The sequence below is a fragment of the Grampus griseus genome (assembly GCF_964374135.1).
Source record: "Grampus griseus genome assembly, chromosome: 12".
In the NCBI taxonomy this organism is placed as follows: domain Eukaryota; kingdom Metazoa; phylum Chordata; class Mammalia; order Artiodactyla; family Delphinidae; genus Grampus; species Grampus griseus.
In genome coordinates, this window is record NC_139006.1 from 51,826,319 (window position 1) to 51,841,500 (window position 15,182).

At 35.2% G+C, this 15,182-nt stretch overlaps 1 protein-coding gene across 3 annotated transcripts in view; it reads left to right on the forward strand.

Moving 5' to 3' along the window:
- KIAA1328 overlaps positions 1-15,182 on the forward strand; it is a gene marked incomplete at its 5' end in the record, with an annotated part of 379,366 nt that overhangs the window by 11,703 nt on the left and 352,481 nt on the right. For all 3 annotated transcript variants that reach the window (XM_082668274.1, XM_082668275.1, XM_082668276.1), the window contains one exon: positions 2,980-3,074. In XM_082668274.1, the coding sequence (XP_082524400.1) occupies positions 2,980-3,074 (95 nt within the window). The remainder of the gene's footprint in view (positions 1-2,979; positions 3,075-15,182) is intronic.

Here is a 15,182-nt window from a genome sequence, read left to right on the forward strand (position 1 = left end):
TGTATCCTTCCCTTATTATAGCATAGCATCTTTTTTGGTAATCTCTATCCTGAATTTTGTGTTTGTCATTCTTTTGTTTTTCTATATCAGGGGTTGACAAACTTTTTCTGTAAAGGGCCAGATGGAAAATATTTAGCCTCTGTGAGACACATGGTTTCTGTCTTAATTATCTAAGTCTGCCACTATAGTGTGGAAAAAGCCTTATGTATGTCAATGTATAAAAGAATGTGCATGGCTGTGTTTTGTTTTGTTTTTAATTAATTAATGTATTTATTTTTGGCTCTGTTGGGTCTTTGTTGCTGCACGCGGGCTTTCTCTAGTTGCGGCAAGTGGGGGCTACTCTTTGTTGTGGTGCGCAAGCTTCTCATTGCGGTGGCTTCTCTTGTTGTGGAGCACGGGCTCTAGGTATGCAGGCTTCAGTAGTTGTGGCACGTGGGCTCAGTCGTTGTGGCTCACGGGCTCTAGAGCGCAGGCTCAGTAGTTGTGGTGCATGGGCTTAGTTGCTCCACGGCATGTGGGATCTTCCCGGACCAGGGCGTGAACCCACGTCCCCTACATTGGCAGGCAGATTCTTAACCACTGCGCCACCAGGGAAGTCCCCCATGGCTGTGTTTTAATAAACCTTTTTTACAAAAACAAGCTTTGGGCCAGATTTGGCTTGCAGTCATAGTTTACCAACCCCTGTCCTATATGGTCTAAACATGTATTTATTTTTTAAACAATGTTTAGTTTTATATATATTTCAAACTTTATATAAATGATCTCGTATTGTGTGATTTGCTTTTTTGTTCAACATTATGTTCCTGAGATTTATTTATGTTGCATATGGTTACATTTCATTTCCTTTCACTGATATTTCAGTCAGGGTTTAGTCAGTTATTTTAACTGAGAGTATTTAATATAAAGACTTGTTAAATTGGTGCTGGAGAACTGAAAAGCAAAAGGGGCACACTAGGTTATCGTGTAGGTAGTAACTGCCAGAAACAACCACCATCTTTAGGGCTGGGAAAACAGAACAAGTTGGAATTATTAAAACCTAGAAGCTTGGAGGGGGAGCCACTTAGAGCTGGAACTTTGACCTCTGATGATGGGAAACCAGCCTGACTGGTATTGCTATCCCCAAGCAGATATGATAAAGGCTGGTTCTATGAGGACTAGAAGAATTACCAACTGGAATCAGCTGTTCTTGCCAGGGTAAAGATCTCTGACAGGGGTGGCACTGATAGAAACAGGAAGCAAAGAGAAAGGAATGTGTCCTTTCTTCCTCTAAGAGCCTCTGGTTCTTCCTGTTGGCAGAGTTTAACAGAACGTTGTGGCAAAGAAGAAATGAAGTTTCCAGAGTCTCAGCCTCAGCATCACAAAACAGAGCATGGGGGATGGGTTTGAAGATGAATGTCAACAGCGTAACAACCAGTAGCTACAGAATTCCATTGTATAAATATACCACAGTTTAACTCTGGTTGACAAACATTTGTGTCTTCAGGTTTTTGCCTAAACACAATGCAGCTGAAGTTCTTGCCTGTGTGCAAGGGTTTCTCTTTTTTGTTTACTGAAATTTCTTTTAAAGGGTTTTCAGCAATTTTTCACATTGCCAAATCCAGTGACTTCTTTTTATATTCTGTTTAACTTTTTTGATCATTAGCACCATTAACCCCACATTCTTCTTGAAACTTTTTTCTCCCACAGTGTCGTATGCTTCTGATTCTCCTCTTGTCTTTTCAAAAACCAATTTTAATTTATTTTCTTCGGTTAGGAGATGATTTTTAAAAACTAATATTTTTTTCTTTAAGGAAAATTTTACAACATAGGAAAGTGTAAAGAAAATAATAAAAATCTAAACATTACCAATAATAACATATGGCTGAGTTTTAAATCTTTAAAACTCTGACTTGAGAGCCAGACCCACATTTCTAACTTCCTGACTAAACATTTCCACATGAATATCCTCCTGGCATCTTAAATTGACCATATCTAACATCTAAAGCCAAACCCATTTAATTTTTTTTTTTTTTTTTTTACCATATCCTCTTTCTCATTTCCTTTTTCTCCCCTGTCTTTTCCATATTTGGATAGCAGTAATTCCAGGATTCATTTTAGGGGTCTTGGATTATTCTTGGCCACCTGAAGTAATTGGACTAACCTACTTCGTGGTTAGGCAAATGCCAAGGATTCTTTTTTTTTTTTAACATGTTCCTTTTACATGTTACCTCCAGTTCCCTTGTGAATCCCTAGGTTTCATGGCTTTAAAACCCCCCTTTGATGTTCAATAACTAGGAGAACTTTTTATAGCACAAGAGATAGGATAGTAGAGTGGGTAAGAACATAGACTCTGGAATCAATGCTTGAGTCTTGATTTTGCTACCTAACTGCTATATTCCTAGGCAAGATATGTAACCTCCTCATAGAATAGGAATAATACCTACCTAATAACATTGTGAAAATTAAATGGATAAGTATAAAATACTTAGAATATTCCTAATAATACTAGGTATAATGTTATCTATTATTACTATTACTCTTTGGTCTAATACCCTTTGGAATGAACCTTTGGATATATTGAGAGCTTAGAACTGGTGCTTCTGCTGCCAGCCTTAGTATATCTTTAAGCAGCTGTGGGGCTATGGTGTAGGAAAGATTCTCAGTATCTTCCATTAGGTGTTTGTTTCTGTGACATTCATCAAGGGAAAGTTGTTTCCTTAATACTCCCTAACACTTAAGCAGGCACATTTCCGCCTAAGAGTTCTTTCTGTGTGCTTTTCTGTGTAAATTTCAGATGTCCCCTGGTGGACAGATAGTTCCTTAGCCTGTGTTGAGTTCACAGTAGGTTTAAATGAAATGGGTAAATAGCGTTCTATTTTACCAGATAAAAGAGATCCAAGAAATTTCATCTCCTGTGCTTATTTTAAGAAATTTCTCAAAAAGTCTTAAAAATTGTTTTTTGTGAAAGTTGATCAGAAGGATTTTTTTTTTTTTTTTAAGAATTTCTGCAGGGGAGGAATAAAGAGTGCATCATTGAAGGATTTATGTCTTGAAGATAAAAGACGCATTGCAAACTTAATTAAAGAACTGGCCAGGTGAGACAAAACCTTATATGAAATGCATTACTATATGAGAGAGTGGTTTTTTTTGAAAATAGAAAATTACAAATATGTTCTCATGTCATTGTGTCATTGTGTCATTGATCTTATGGGAGCAGTGACTTTTAGAATAAAAGGTATCCTGTGGTGCCAAAAAGAAAAGTAGAAGAAAACGTAAAATGGAAAAGAAACACTCTTCAGTTATGTTTTCTGGTTTAATTTCCCAAATTGTTTCATGGAAATATCTGCAGCAGTCATTTATCAAGAGGGAACATTTTGAAACTTAGCTCTGCTATTGATGTAGGTTGATATTGTAATCAGAGGCATAGCACTTTGGTTTTGCTTTAGTATCTGAAACAGAAAAGAACATTCATTTTATTGTGATCTTTCACAAGAATACTAGTTGTCATTTTGCTAACTTCTGATACTTTCAAGTAAGGGATTTTAAATTTTGAGAATGAGAGTTCTTAGCTGTTCTTAGCTGGAATAAACTATTCCAGTTTATTAATGATGTATATGAAGAATATTTACTTTGTATAATTTTTTGTTAATATACATATCAAGTTTTGGGGTCTTAAATAATAAATGAAGATGCTTATAGAGGAATGTGTTAATATAAATTATAAAAGTTAAGTTTAGGGGAAGGCCATACCTAAAAACTGATAAAATTATATTTATTTTTATCATTGAATTGCATGTTTGGAAATAGTAGGTCTTTTTCTTCTTTCTCTATTTTTAATTAAAGATAACTACATGAAGTGTTTCATTTTGAGACCTTAAAAGAATGTTTGTAGAGGCTTTTCTAGAAAGACCGAAGTTAAAAATTACCTTATTAAATCATAGAATCACAGGTATAAAAGATGACAAAAAGCAGTGATGTTTTGGGGGCTTAGGTTACAAGGTCTGAGATTTCAAAGTACATGCCTTAGTCTGAATGTGATATGCCACCTGAGATAAGCAGTAACCTCTTTCACTAGACTTCTTTGACTGTTTTGTTCCCTGAAGTAGACTTTTCATGATCTCAAGTAGTGTTTTTTGTATTGGGAAAATATTTAATTGTTAAACATTTAATTTATGATCATCTCACAAGGCTTTTTACCACGAAGATGGATGTGGATGTCCTTAAAGCAATTACAGTTAGTTTGACTTCATATATACTGGTCCTGAATTGCCATTATTGTCCTGACTGATACATTTTCAGCTACCAGGCTTAGAGAGTACTTGACATCTTAGAGTATATTGTTTTGGTTTCAGTAAACTGCTGCTTTCTAGCAAAGTGCTCAATTCTCGGTAGAAGGTCATTGTGTTAGTACAAGGTTAATATTAGTACAAATTTGACTGCTGAAAACCCCTGTTATTACTATATTAACTATTAACATACAGGTATATGGGAATAATGTATTCTTGATTCCTTGAATTTGCTAAGTTTCCTCTGCTGGATATTTCAGTCTATGTTTTTCTACTCATACTTGCCAAACTGTTTTTTTTTCAAGACAGTTTTGTGCTAGTGGGAAAGTAGAGAGAATTCCATGTACCTCAAACACTGGCAACAAAACATTTCTAGCCTTCATGTTCTTTTACCTCTGAATTTTCAACCTGATTTCAAATAACTGGTTTCCTGTTGGCATTAAATACAGTCATTTCTCTTTCAGCTTGAGAAATAAAGTATATACTCCTTTGACCAGATATTTCCCTCTAGCTACTACCTTCTTTGTACTACAACATAACCTCACTCCTAGAAAAGAGTCTGTAATATCTATAATACTGTTTTCTACTCTGTTGCATTTCATCCCCTCCTCAAACTTATTCATTTATTTTAAAATATAATATATGGAAGTGCAATTTATATACGATAATATGTACCCGTTTTAATTATATATTTCACTGAGTTTTGACAAATGTAAGATTACTCCAGAAAGTTACATTGAGAACTTTTACAGTCAGTCCCCTCCTCTATCCTCCATCCCAGGCAGCCGTTGATGTGATTTCTATTATTACTGCTTAGTTTTATATCTGACACACCAGTATAAATGGCCCAACAGTATGTACTTTTTTCTGTCTGGCTTTTTTCCCTCAGCAAAATGATTTTTGGTGTGTGGTAAAATATACATAACATAAAATTTACCATCTTAACTGTTTTTAAGTGTACAGTTCAGTGATATTAAGTACATTCGTGTTGCTGTGTGACCGTTTCTGCCATCCATTCCCAGAACTTTTTCATCGCTGAAACTCTGTCCCCATTAAATAACTCCTCACTCTCCCCACTGCCTATTCCCTGGTCACCACTGTTCTATGTGCTTCATGAATTTGGCTATTCTAGATACCTTATATAAGTAGAATCATATAATATTTGTCCTTTAGTATCTGGTTTATTTCGGAGCATAGTGTTTTTGAGACTTTTAAAAACTTGTTTTGTATAGGAGTAATGCATTTTTTATCATTGAGTAGTATTTCATTGTATGCCTGTACCTTAATTTGTTTATCTATTCATCTATTAATGGACATTTGGGTTGTTCCAGTATTTGCCTTTTATGAATGGTGTTACTTTAACATTCATGTACAAGTCTTTGTGTGGCTATGATGTTTTATTTTTCTTCTGTAAATACTTAGGAGTGGAATTACTCAGTTATATGTTAAGTGTATATTTAACTTTATAAAAAACTGCCAAACTGTTTCCCAATTTAGTTGTGCTATTTCACACTCCCGCTAGGAACTTACGAGAGTTCCATCATTCTGCATATTCAATAACTCTTGGTATTATCATTTCTTTGCATTTTGACCATTCTCATGAGTATAGTGATATCTCCTTGTGGAATGAATTTGTGTTTCCCCAATGATTAATGTGATGATTGGCCAGTCTTTTGTTAAGTGTCTGTTCAAATCTTTTGCCTGTTTTTTTTTTTTTTTTTCCCACTCACCCGCTTCCTTCTTGACATTGAAGTATTAGAGTTCTTTATATATTCTGGATGTAAGTTTTCAAATATTTGTTTTTTCCTCCCAACCTGCAGCTTGCTTTTAATGCTCTTAATATTTTCTTTTGAAAAGCAATTTTTTTTTCTTTTGATGAAGTTCACTTCATCAGTTTTTTCTTTTATGGTTGATGTTTTTAGTGTTCCATCTAAGAAATCTTGCCCATCCCACAGTAGCAAAGATTTTTTCCTATGTTAGAAAAGACTATATCTTTTCTGCAGAATTAACCTCCGCCTCCTTGTCAAAAATCAGTTGACCATATATGCATGGCCTATTTCTGGGCACTTTATTTCATTCCACTGACCTATATGTTGCCCTGATGCCAATACCACAGTAACTTGATTACTGTCATTTTATAGTAAGTCTTGAAATCAGGTAAATCCTATTGATTTTTTGTTCTTTTTGAAAATTGTTTTGGCTCTTTGAGGTCCTTTGCATTCCACTAAATTTTAGAGTCAGCTTATTAATTCCTAAAAGAACATTGCCTCCTGGAATTTTGTTTGGGGTATATTGAATTTACAGATCAAAGTGAGGAAAATTAACATGCACTGAGTCTTCCAATCTATGAATATGTCATATCTCTCCATTATTTTTTTAGATTTTCTTGCATTTTTTTCTGCAGGATTTGTAGTTTTCAGGGGTACAGTGTGTAAAATATGCTCATATTTTGTGGTATTTATCCTTCAGTATTTTATGTTTTTTGATACTATTATAAATGGTGTAATTTTAATTTTATATTATACTGTACACTGAATTTTAAATTTTATTTCTAATTTGAAAAAAAACAGAATTGATTTTTTAACATTGACTTGGTATCCATCAACTTCTTAAAATTCACTTGTTCTAGTAGTTTTTTTTTGCCAGAGTACTTTGGATTTTCCACATACAAGATTATGTCATCTACAGATAAAAACAGTTTTATTTTTTCTTTACAATCTATAGATTCTTTTTTTCTTTTTCTTGCCCTTTGGCATTGGCTAGAACCTGCAGGACAGTGTTGAATGAAAGTGACGAGGGTGGACATCTTTGCCTTCTTTTTGTTATCTTAAATCTTTAACTATTAAGCACAATGTAAGCTATAGGTTTTTTGTAGATGTTCTTTATCAGGTTGAGGATATTTATTTTTGTCCCTAGTTTGGTGAGGTTTTTTTTTTTTTTTAGTCATAAATAGGAGTAGAATTTTGTCAAATGATTTTTCTTCATTTACTGTGCTGATAATATGGTTTGTTTTCTCTGTTATACTCTGGTAAAATATGTTGATTGATTTTTGAATGCTTAATTTACCTTGCCTTCCTGGCCTAAGCCTCATTTGGTCATGGTGGTTTTTGGTTTTGTTTTTCATCTATTACTGAGTTTGATTTGCTAATATTTTATTAGAGATTTTTGTAACATGAGAAATGCTTGTAGTTTTCATGAAATGTCATTATATATTTTTTAACTTTATGTTTTAATTATGGTAAAATACACATAACATAAATTTTACCATCTTAACCAATTTTTAAATCTACAGTTCAGTAGTATTAAATGTATTCACGTTGTTGTTCAACCAGTCTCCAGAACCCTTTTCATCTTGAAAAACTAAAACTCTGTGTGCCCATTAAAGCTCCCCATTCCTCCCTTTGCCAGCCCCTGGCAGTCACCATTCTACTTTCTCTGTCTGCAAGTTTTACTATTCTAGAACCTTATATATATGTCAAATCATTGTGTTTTTTACCATAATGTGGTAAAATACATATAACGTACCATTGACCTGTTGTGACATTCAGTACACTAACAGTTTTGCATAACCATCACTTTTAAGTTCCAGAACATTTTCACTCCAAAGGAAACTGTACCCATTAAGCAGTTGCTGCCCATTCTCCCTTTCCACCTAACCCCTGACAATAGCTAATCAGTTTTCTGTCTGTATTGATTTGCTAACTCTCGATATTTCATTTAACTGGAATCATACAATATGTGGCCTCTTGTGTCTGATTTCTTTCACTTAGCATAATGTTTTCAAGGTCGGCTGAAAAATACCCCATTGTGTGGATACATCACATTTTGTTTCTCCATTCATTCGTTTATAGACATTTGGGTTTCTCCCTTTTGACTGTTGCGAGTAGTGCGCTATGAATATTCATGTGCAAGTTTTTGTTTGAACACCTGTTTCAGTTATTTTGGCTATATACCCAGGAGTGGAATTACTAGGTCTTAGGTTGTTCTATGTTGAACTTTTTGGGGAGCTACCAATCGTTTCCACAGCAGCTGAACCACTTTATATTCCCCCTAACAGTGTACAAGGATTCCAGTGTTTCCATATCCTCACCAACACCTGTTGTATTTCATTTTTTTGATAATAGCCATCCTAGTAAGTATGAAGTGGTATCTGCTTGTGGTTTTGATTGTCATTTTCCTAGTGGCTAATGATGTCAACATTTGTAAGTCTTCTTTGGAGAAGTGTCTATTCAAGTCCTTTGCCCATTTTTTAATTGGGTTGTTTGTCTTGTTGTTGTTGTTGTAATAGTTTTACATATTCTAGATTTTTTTTTCATATTCTAGATTTTAGACCACTAAAAGATACATGATTTACAAATAACCTCTCATTATGTAAGTTGTTTTTTCACTTTCTTGATTGTGTCCTTTGAAGCATAAAAGATTTTACTATTGATGAAGTCGAAATTTTCTAATTTTTCTCCTGTTGATTGTGCTTTTGGTGACATATCTAAGAAACTACTGCCATATCAAAGATCATGAAGATTTAACCCTATGTTTTCTTCTATGAGTTTTATGGTTTTAGCTCTTTATTCAGGTCTTTGGTTCATTTTGGTTTAATTTTTGTGTATGGTAAGAGGTAGTGGTTCAACTTAGTTCTTTTGCATGTGGAAATCCATTTGTCCCATTTGTTTTTATCATTACCAGACTCATGGACATTTTATTTTATTCTAATCCAGGACTCACAGAAATAAAAATGGAATAGCACAGTGGTACATTTTAAAAAAAGAACACTTTGTTTTGAGGTAATTATAGATTCATCTGCAGTGGTAAGAAATAATACAGAGAGATAGTCCATGTCCCCTTTACCCAGTTTTCACCAATGGTAGCATTTTGATTAACTGTAGTGCAATGTCACAACCAGAAAATTGATATTGATAGAATTCATCAACCTTGTATAGATTTCACATGTACTTACTTGTGTGTATATTTAGTTCTGTGCAGTTTTATCACATATGTAGATTTGTGTACCATCACCACAGTGAAGATACAAAACAGTTTTGTTACAAGAGTCACTCATGCTGTCCTTTTATAAACATAGCTATTTTCCTTTGTACTGCTTTCTCCTTCCCTAATCCCTAGCAACCACTGATCCACTCTCCATCTCTATAATTTTGTCATTTCAAGAATGGTATATAAATGGAATCATACAGTATGTAACCTTTTGAGATTAGCTTTCTTTCCCACTCAACATAGTACTTTTTAGATCCATCCAAGTTGTTGAATGTATCAATAGTTTGTTCCTTTTATTGCTGAATAGTATTCCATGCTATGGGTGTACTACATTTTCTTTAACCATTCACCTGTTAAAGGATTGTTTTCAGCTTCAGACTGTTAGAAATGAAACGGCTGTGAATATTCAATGTATAGATTTTTGTGTGAGCGTAACATTTTCATTTCCTTGGAATATTGTGTCATAAATGCATATATAGTTTTGTCAGAAACTGCTGAACTATTTTCAAGGAGGGTTTACCATTTTACATTCCCACCAACAATGCAAGAGAGATCTACATCCTCTGCATTCTTGCCAACGTTTGTTATAATTATTTTGTATTGTAGTCATTTGGATAGGTATTTAGTGTTATCTAATTGCGTTTTTTTTTTTTTTTTTGAGGTACGCGGGCCTCTCACCGCTGTGGCCTTTCCCGTTGCGGAGCACAGGCTCCGGGCGCGCAGGCCCAGCGGCCATGGCCCACGGGCCCAGCCGCTCCACGGCATGTGGGATCCTCCCGGACTGGGGCACGAACCCACGTCCCCTGCATCGGCAGGCGGACCCCCAACCACTGCGCCATCAGGGAAGACCTAATTGTGGTTTTAATTTGCATTTTTCTAATGGATATTGATGTTGGACATTGCTTCATGTGCTTATTTGCCATCTTCTTCAGAGAAATGTCTCTTCATCCTTTTTGCCCATTTCCTGTGTAATATTTGGGTTTTTTTATTGATGAATTTTGAGAGTTCTTCATATGTCCTATATAGAGAGCCTTTGTTGGATATGTAGTTTGCAAATACTTCTTCATAGTCTGTAGGTTGTCTTTTCATCCCTTTCGTAGGGTCTTTCATAGAGCAAATGTTTTTAATTTTAACTAGGTCTAGTTTATCAGTTTTTTCCTTTTACAGACCATGATTTTATTGTCAAGTCTAAGAACTCTTTGCCTAGCCTTAGTACCTGAAGATTTTCTCCTGTTTTTTCCTGAAAGTTTTATAGTTTTATGTTTTGTATTAAGTGCATGATCCATTTTGCAATAATTTTTGTATAAGGTGTGAGGTTTAGGTTGAGCTTCCTTTTTTTTTGCCTACTGTGTCCAATTGCTCCAGCGCCATTTGTTGAAATCTTTTTTATACTTTTGTCAGAAATCAGTTGGGCATATTTGCATATGTCTCTTTCTCATCAGTTGGACATATTTGCATATGTCTCTTTCTCAGTTCTCTTTTCTAATCCATTGATCTATGTCTCTATCCTTCTGCCAACTGTCTTAATTGCTGTAGCTATATAGTAAGCCTTAATATTGGATAGAATGATTCCTCCCATTTTATTCTTTTTCAAAATTATTGTAGCTCTTCTAGTCCTGTGCCTTTCCATGATAACTTTAGAAGATTGTCAATGTCTATTAAAAAAACTTTGCTGGTATTTTAATAGCTATTACATTAAAACTATAGATCAGTTTTGGGAAAAATTGACATGTTTACTCTGTTGAGTCTTCCAATCTATGAATATGGCAAGACTCTCCATTTATTTAGCTATTTGATTTCTTTCATCAGCATTTTATAATTTTCAGGATATAAATCCTGTATGTGTTTTCTCACAGTTATGTTTAAGTATTTAATTTTCTTTGGAGCAATTATAAATGTATTGTGTTTTAAATTTTGGTTTTCACGTTTGTCGTTTCATGTTTGTTTGCTGTTTGAAATGTGATTGAAATTTCCGTGTTTATCTTGATTCCTGGAGCATTGCTGAACTCACTAGTTCTAGAGGTTTTACTGTTGATTCTTTGGGGCAATGACAATTATGTCATTTGTAGATAGGGACGGTTTTATTACTCTCTTTTGAATGTGTATGCTTTTTATTTCTTATGGTCCTGGCTAAGACTCCCAGTGCTATGTGAATAGGAGTGTTGAGAGAGGATATGTTTACTATGTTCTTGATTTTATGTGGAAAGCATTCAATCTATCATCAAGTATGACGTTAGCTGTAGATTTTTTGTAGATACTCTTTTTAAAGTTGAGGAACTTTCTCTCTATGCTGAGTTTTTGTTATGATTCCATGCAAGGTTTTGTAAAATACATTTTTCTGCCTCTATATCATATGAGTTTTCTTTAGCTATTTATTTGGTGGGTTATCTTAAAATTGATTTTTAAATGTTGGACATGCCTTACATACCTGTAATAAATCTCACTTGTTATAATTGTTTTTCTACATTGCGGGACTTGCTTTTATAGTATTTTGTTTAGAATTTTAATTTTTTTATTTTACTTATTTATTTATTTATTTTTTTGGCCACGCCACGCATCTTGCGGGATCTTAGTTCCCCAACCAGGGATCAAATCTCGGCCCCAGCAGAGAAAGCGGTGAGTCCTAACCACTGGACTGCCAGAGATTCCCTGTTTGGAATTTTTACATCAAAGTTTGTGAGAGGTATTAGATGGTAGTTTTCTCTTTTTTTATTGCCTCAGTCTGCTTTTAGTACCATCCTTATAAAGTGAGTTAGGAAGTATTCTCTCCTTTTCTATTTTCCGGAAGAAATTGTATAAAATTGGTGTTAGTTCTTCTTTAAATATTTAATAGAATTCTCCAGTGAAACCGTCTGGGCCTAGATATTTCTTTCTGAAGAGCTTTTTAATTACAGTTTCAATTTGTTTAATGATTATAAGATTATTTAAGTTGTCTATTTTGTCTTGGTTGAGTTTTGGGAGTTTGTGACTTTTGAGAATTGTTCCATTTCTTCTAATTTATGTCAACATAAAGTTGTTCATAGTATTCTCTTATTATCTTTTTAATGACTTCAGGGTCTATAGTGCTTCATTTGTGATATTATTTGTATCTTCACTCTTATTTTTGTCAGTCTTGCTAGGCTTGTCAGTTTTAGAGATTTTTTTTCAAAGAACCAGCTTTTTCTTTCATTGATTTTTTTCTCTATTTTTCCTGTTTTCAATTTCATTGATTTTTGCTCTTATGTTTGTTATTTTATTCCTTCTTCTTATTTTATATTTATTTTGTTATTTTTCTAGTTTATTAAAATAGGAACTTGAGACTATTCTTTTTTTGATATAACTATTTAGTCCCTCTCATTACTACTTTCAGTGCATCTCACATGTTTTGATTTTTTGTATTTTCATTTCATTCACTTCTATGTATTTTTAAAAAATATTTCCTTTGAGACTTCCTCTTTGACCCATGGATTATTTAGAACTGCACTGTATAATTTCCAAGCATTTGGAGGTTTTCCCCTTGTCTTTCTGTTATCGATTTCTAGTTTGGTTCTCTTATGCTAAGAGAACAATTGCAAAATTTTTTTGAGGTTTGTCTCATGGCCCAAGATATGGTTGATCTTGATGAGTGTTCATGAGTGCTTGAAGAAAATGTTTATAATTGTAATTCTCCCAGTTTACATTGAAAAACCTGGTTTATATTATCTTTAATATATTTCCTTTTTTTGTTTGATCATCCTGTATGTAACTAATCCTCCATCTCTGCCTCTACTCCCTCTCCTGCACAGAAGCCACCTCATCCTGCTGGAGGCTGAACTCCCCATTACCGTCCACGAGTTTCCCTCAAGGATGCCCTTTCTCTCTGCTTACATTCCAGCACACCAACCCAGGCCATACTCTGCCTGAATGTCCTCTTCACTGCACTCTGGTTCTGACTCTTCATGTTGAGATGTCTCCACTCCTTGGATGTCCTCTCCTCTTTCCTCTGATTAGGCTTTGACACCCTACACCAAGCCACCCCTTTGCAGTTATGTCCTCCTTACCTTTCTCTGGCTCTGACCTCCACATGCTGGTCCTCTCCCTTGTGTGGATGCCCTCCTTCTTCATCTTGGCTCTGACATTTCACCAGCTTGCCCCGTCTTGAGATTGACCCTTCTCACTCTGCCTGGGCTCTGATACTACTCACTGGGCTGCCCTCTGAGTGTGTGTCCTTTTCATCCTCCTTGGGCTGTGATAACCTGCTTCAGGTTAACACTGTGTGGATGCTCTCTTTACTTTTTGTAGACTACTCTACACCAGCACCCACTCCCAACCCCTGCATAGACCCCTCTTCACCATACTGGGACTCTGAATCTCGATGCTGGATCACTCCCATCCTCTTGCAAGGATAACTACCTCAAATACTTAGGCTCTGACACCCATGCTGGGCTACCCCTCCACATGGATGCTCTTCTCATCTCGTTGAGGCTCTGCTGCCCGTGCTCGATTACCCTCACTTGTTGATGCCCTCAACTAGCTTGGCCAGTGACATCCCACTGGGCAGACCTTCTGTGCACCTCTTGATGTCACTCTGATTCTGACTCTGCCCTGTGTCATGGTTTTAGGACTTAATTGTTCAGGAAGAAAAAGGAAAGTCGAAAATGAAGAAGAGAAATAGGAAATGAAAACTCAATGTTCAGTTTAGAAGAGAAAAAAGTTTTCTCTTTGCGTAAAGGACATTTAGATGTATTTTCTTATTCTTGAAGAAACACATTGTTTTATATTTATATACTTTGCTTTCCAACTCGTGTCATATAAAATAAGACAAAAACTCTGATTCTTTTGTGTTCTGCCTACCTTGCCTGGTACATTGCTTTTTTTTTTTTTTTTTTTTTTTGCGGTACGCGGGCCTCTCACTGTTGTGGCCTCTCCAGTTGTGGAGCACAGGCTCTGGACGTGCAGGCTCAGCAGCCATGGCTCACGGGCCCAGCCGCTTCGCAGCATGTGGGATCTTCCCGGACCGGGACACGAACCCATGTCCCCTGCATCAGCAGGCAGACTCTCAACCACTGCGCCACCAGGGAAGCCCTATTGCTTTTTTAAAACTAATATACTTTTGAATAAATAGAGAATAATGAAAATGTATTAATAGAGGGTTATTAGGAGGCTAAAGTTTTGAAAGTTGTTTTCAATTCATGTTTTTTCAGTAAAAATTAGGCATAAAGAATGGAGGTTGTTTCGGTTGTGATAAAGGTCAAACCAAATGGGGAAAGTGCTGGAAGATTTAGGAAATCTTACGTATTCCTATGTCATATTCAAGTATAGTATGCTTAAGAATTTCAGCTACTGTGCAGATCTACTAACATTGTTTTAGGAGAGAAGTCACTGAGTGCTTAGCACCCAGAGTTGACCATTAACAAGCTTATTTTCAGAATTCTGTAGTATTCAGTAACTCTCAGTACAACATACAAAACAAACAGCGTGTTTGCAATTACAGAGTAACATGCAATATAAAGGCAAAGTGATAACTGTATCTTTTTTTTAATGTTGCCTTTGAGATGAAAAGCATTCTTACCAAAGCATAGCCTTTTTAATAAAAACATGGCCTTGACTTTATCAGTATAAGAGGGAAAACCAAATATATCCAAATTCTAAGACTGGCTTACGTATATCTTGGGGGGATCCATTGAGAATCTAGCTGTGAGGTCCTTTTTAGTCAGTATCTTTATCAGTGTTATGTATGAAAGAATAAAAAAGATGCCTATAAGATTTATTGCTGTTTCTAAATGAAAGTAAATGTTAATAGAAAATATAAATAAAATTCAGAATTGGTATAAGAGCTTGGAAAATGGTTTCATTCAAGCAGGACAGAAGACAGTAGTGACAAGTACAGGTTATTAAGTGCCTAGGATAAAAATAAATTAGAAATTCATTTTACGGGCTTCCCTGGTGGCGCAGTGGTTGAGAATCCGC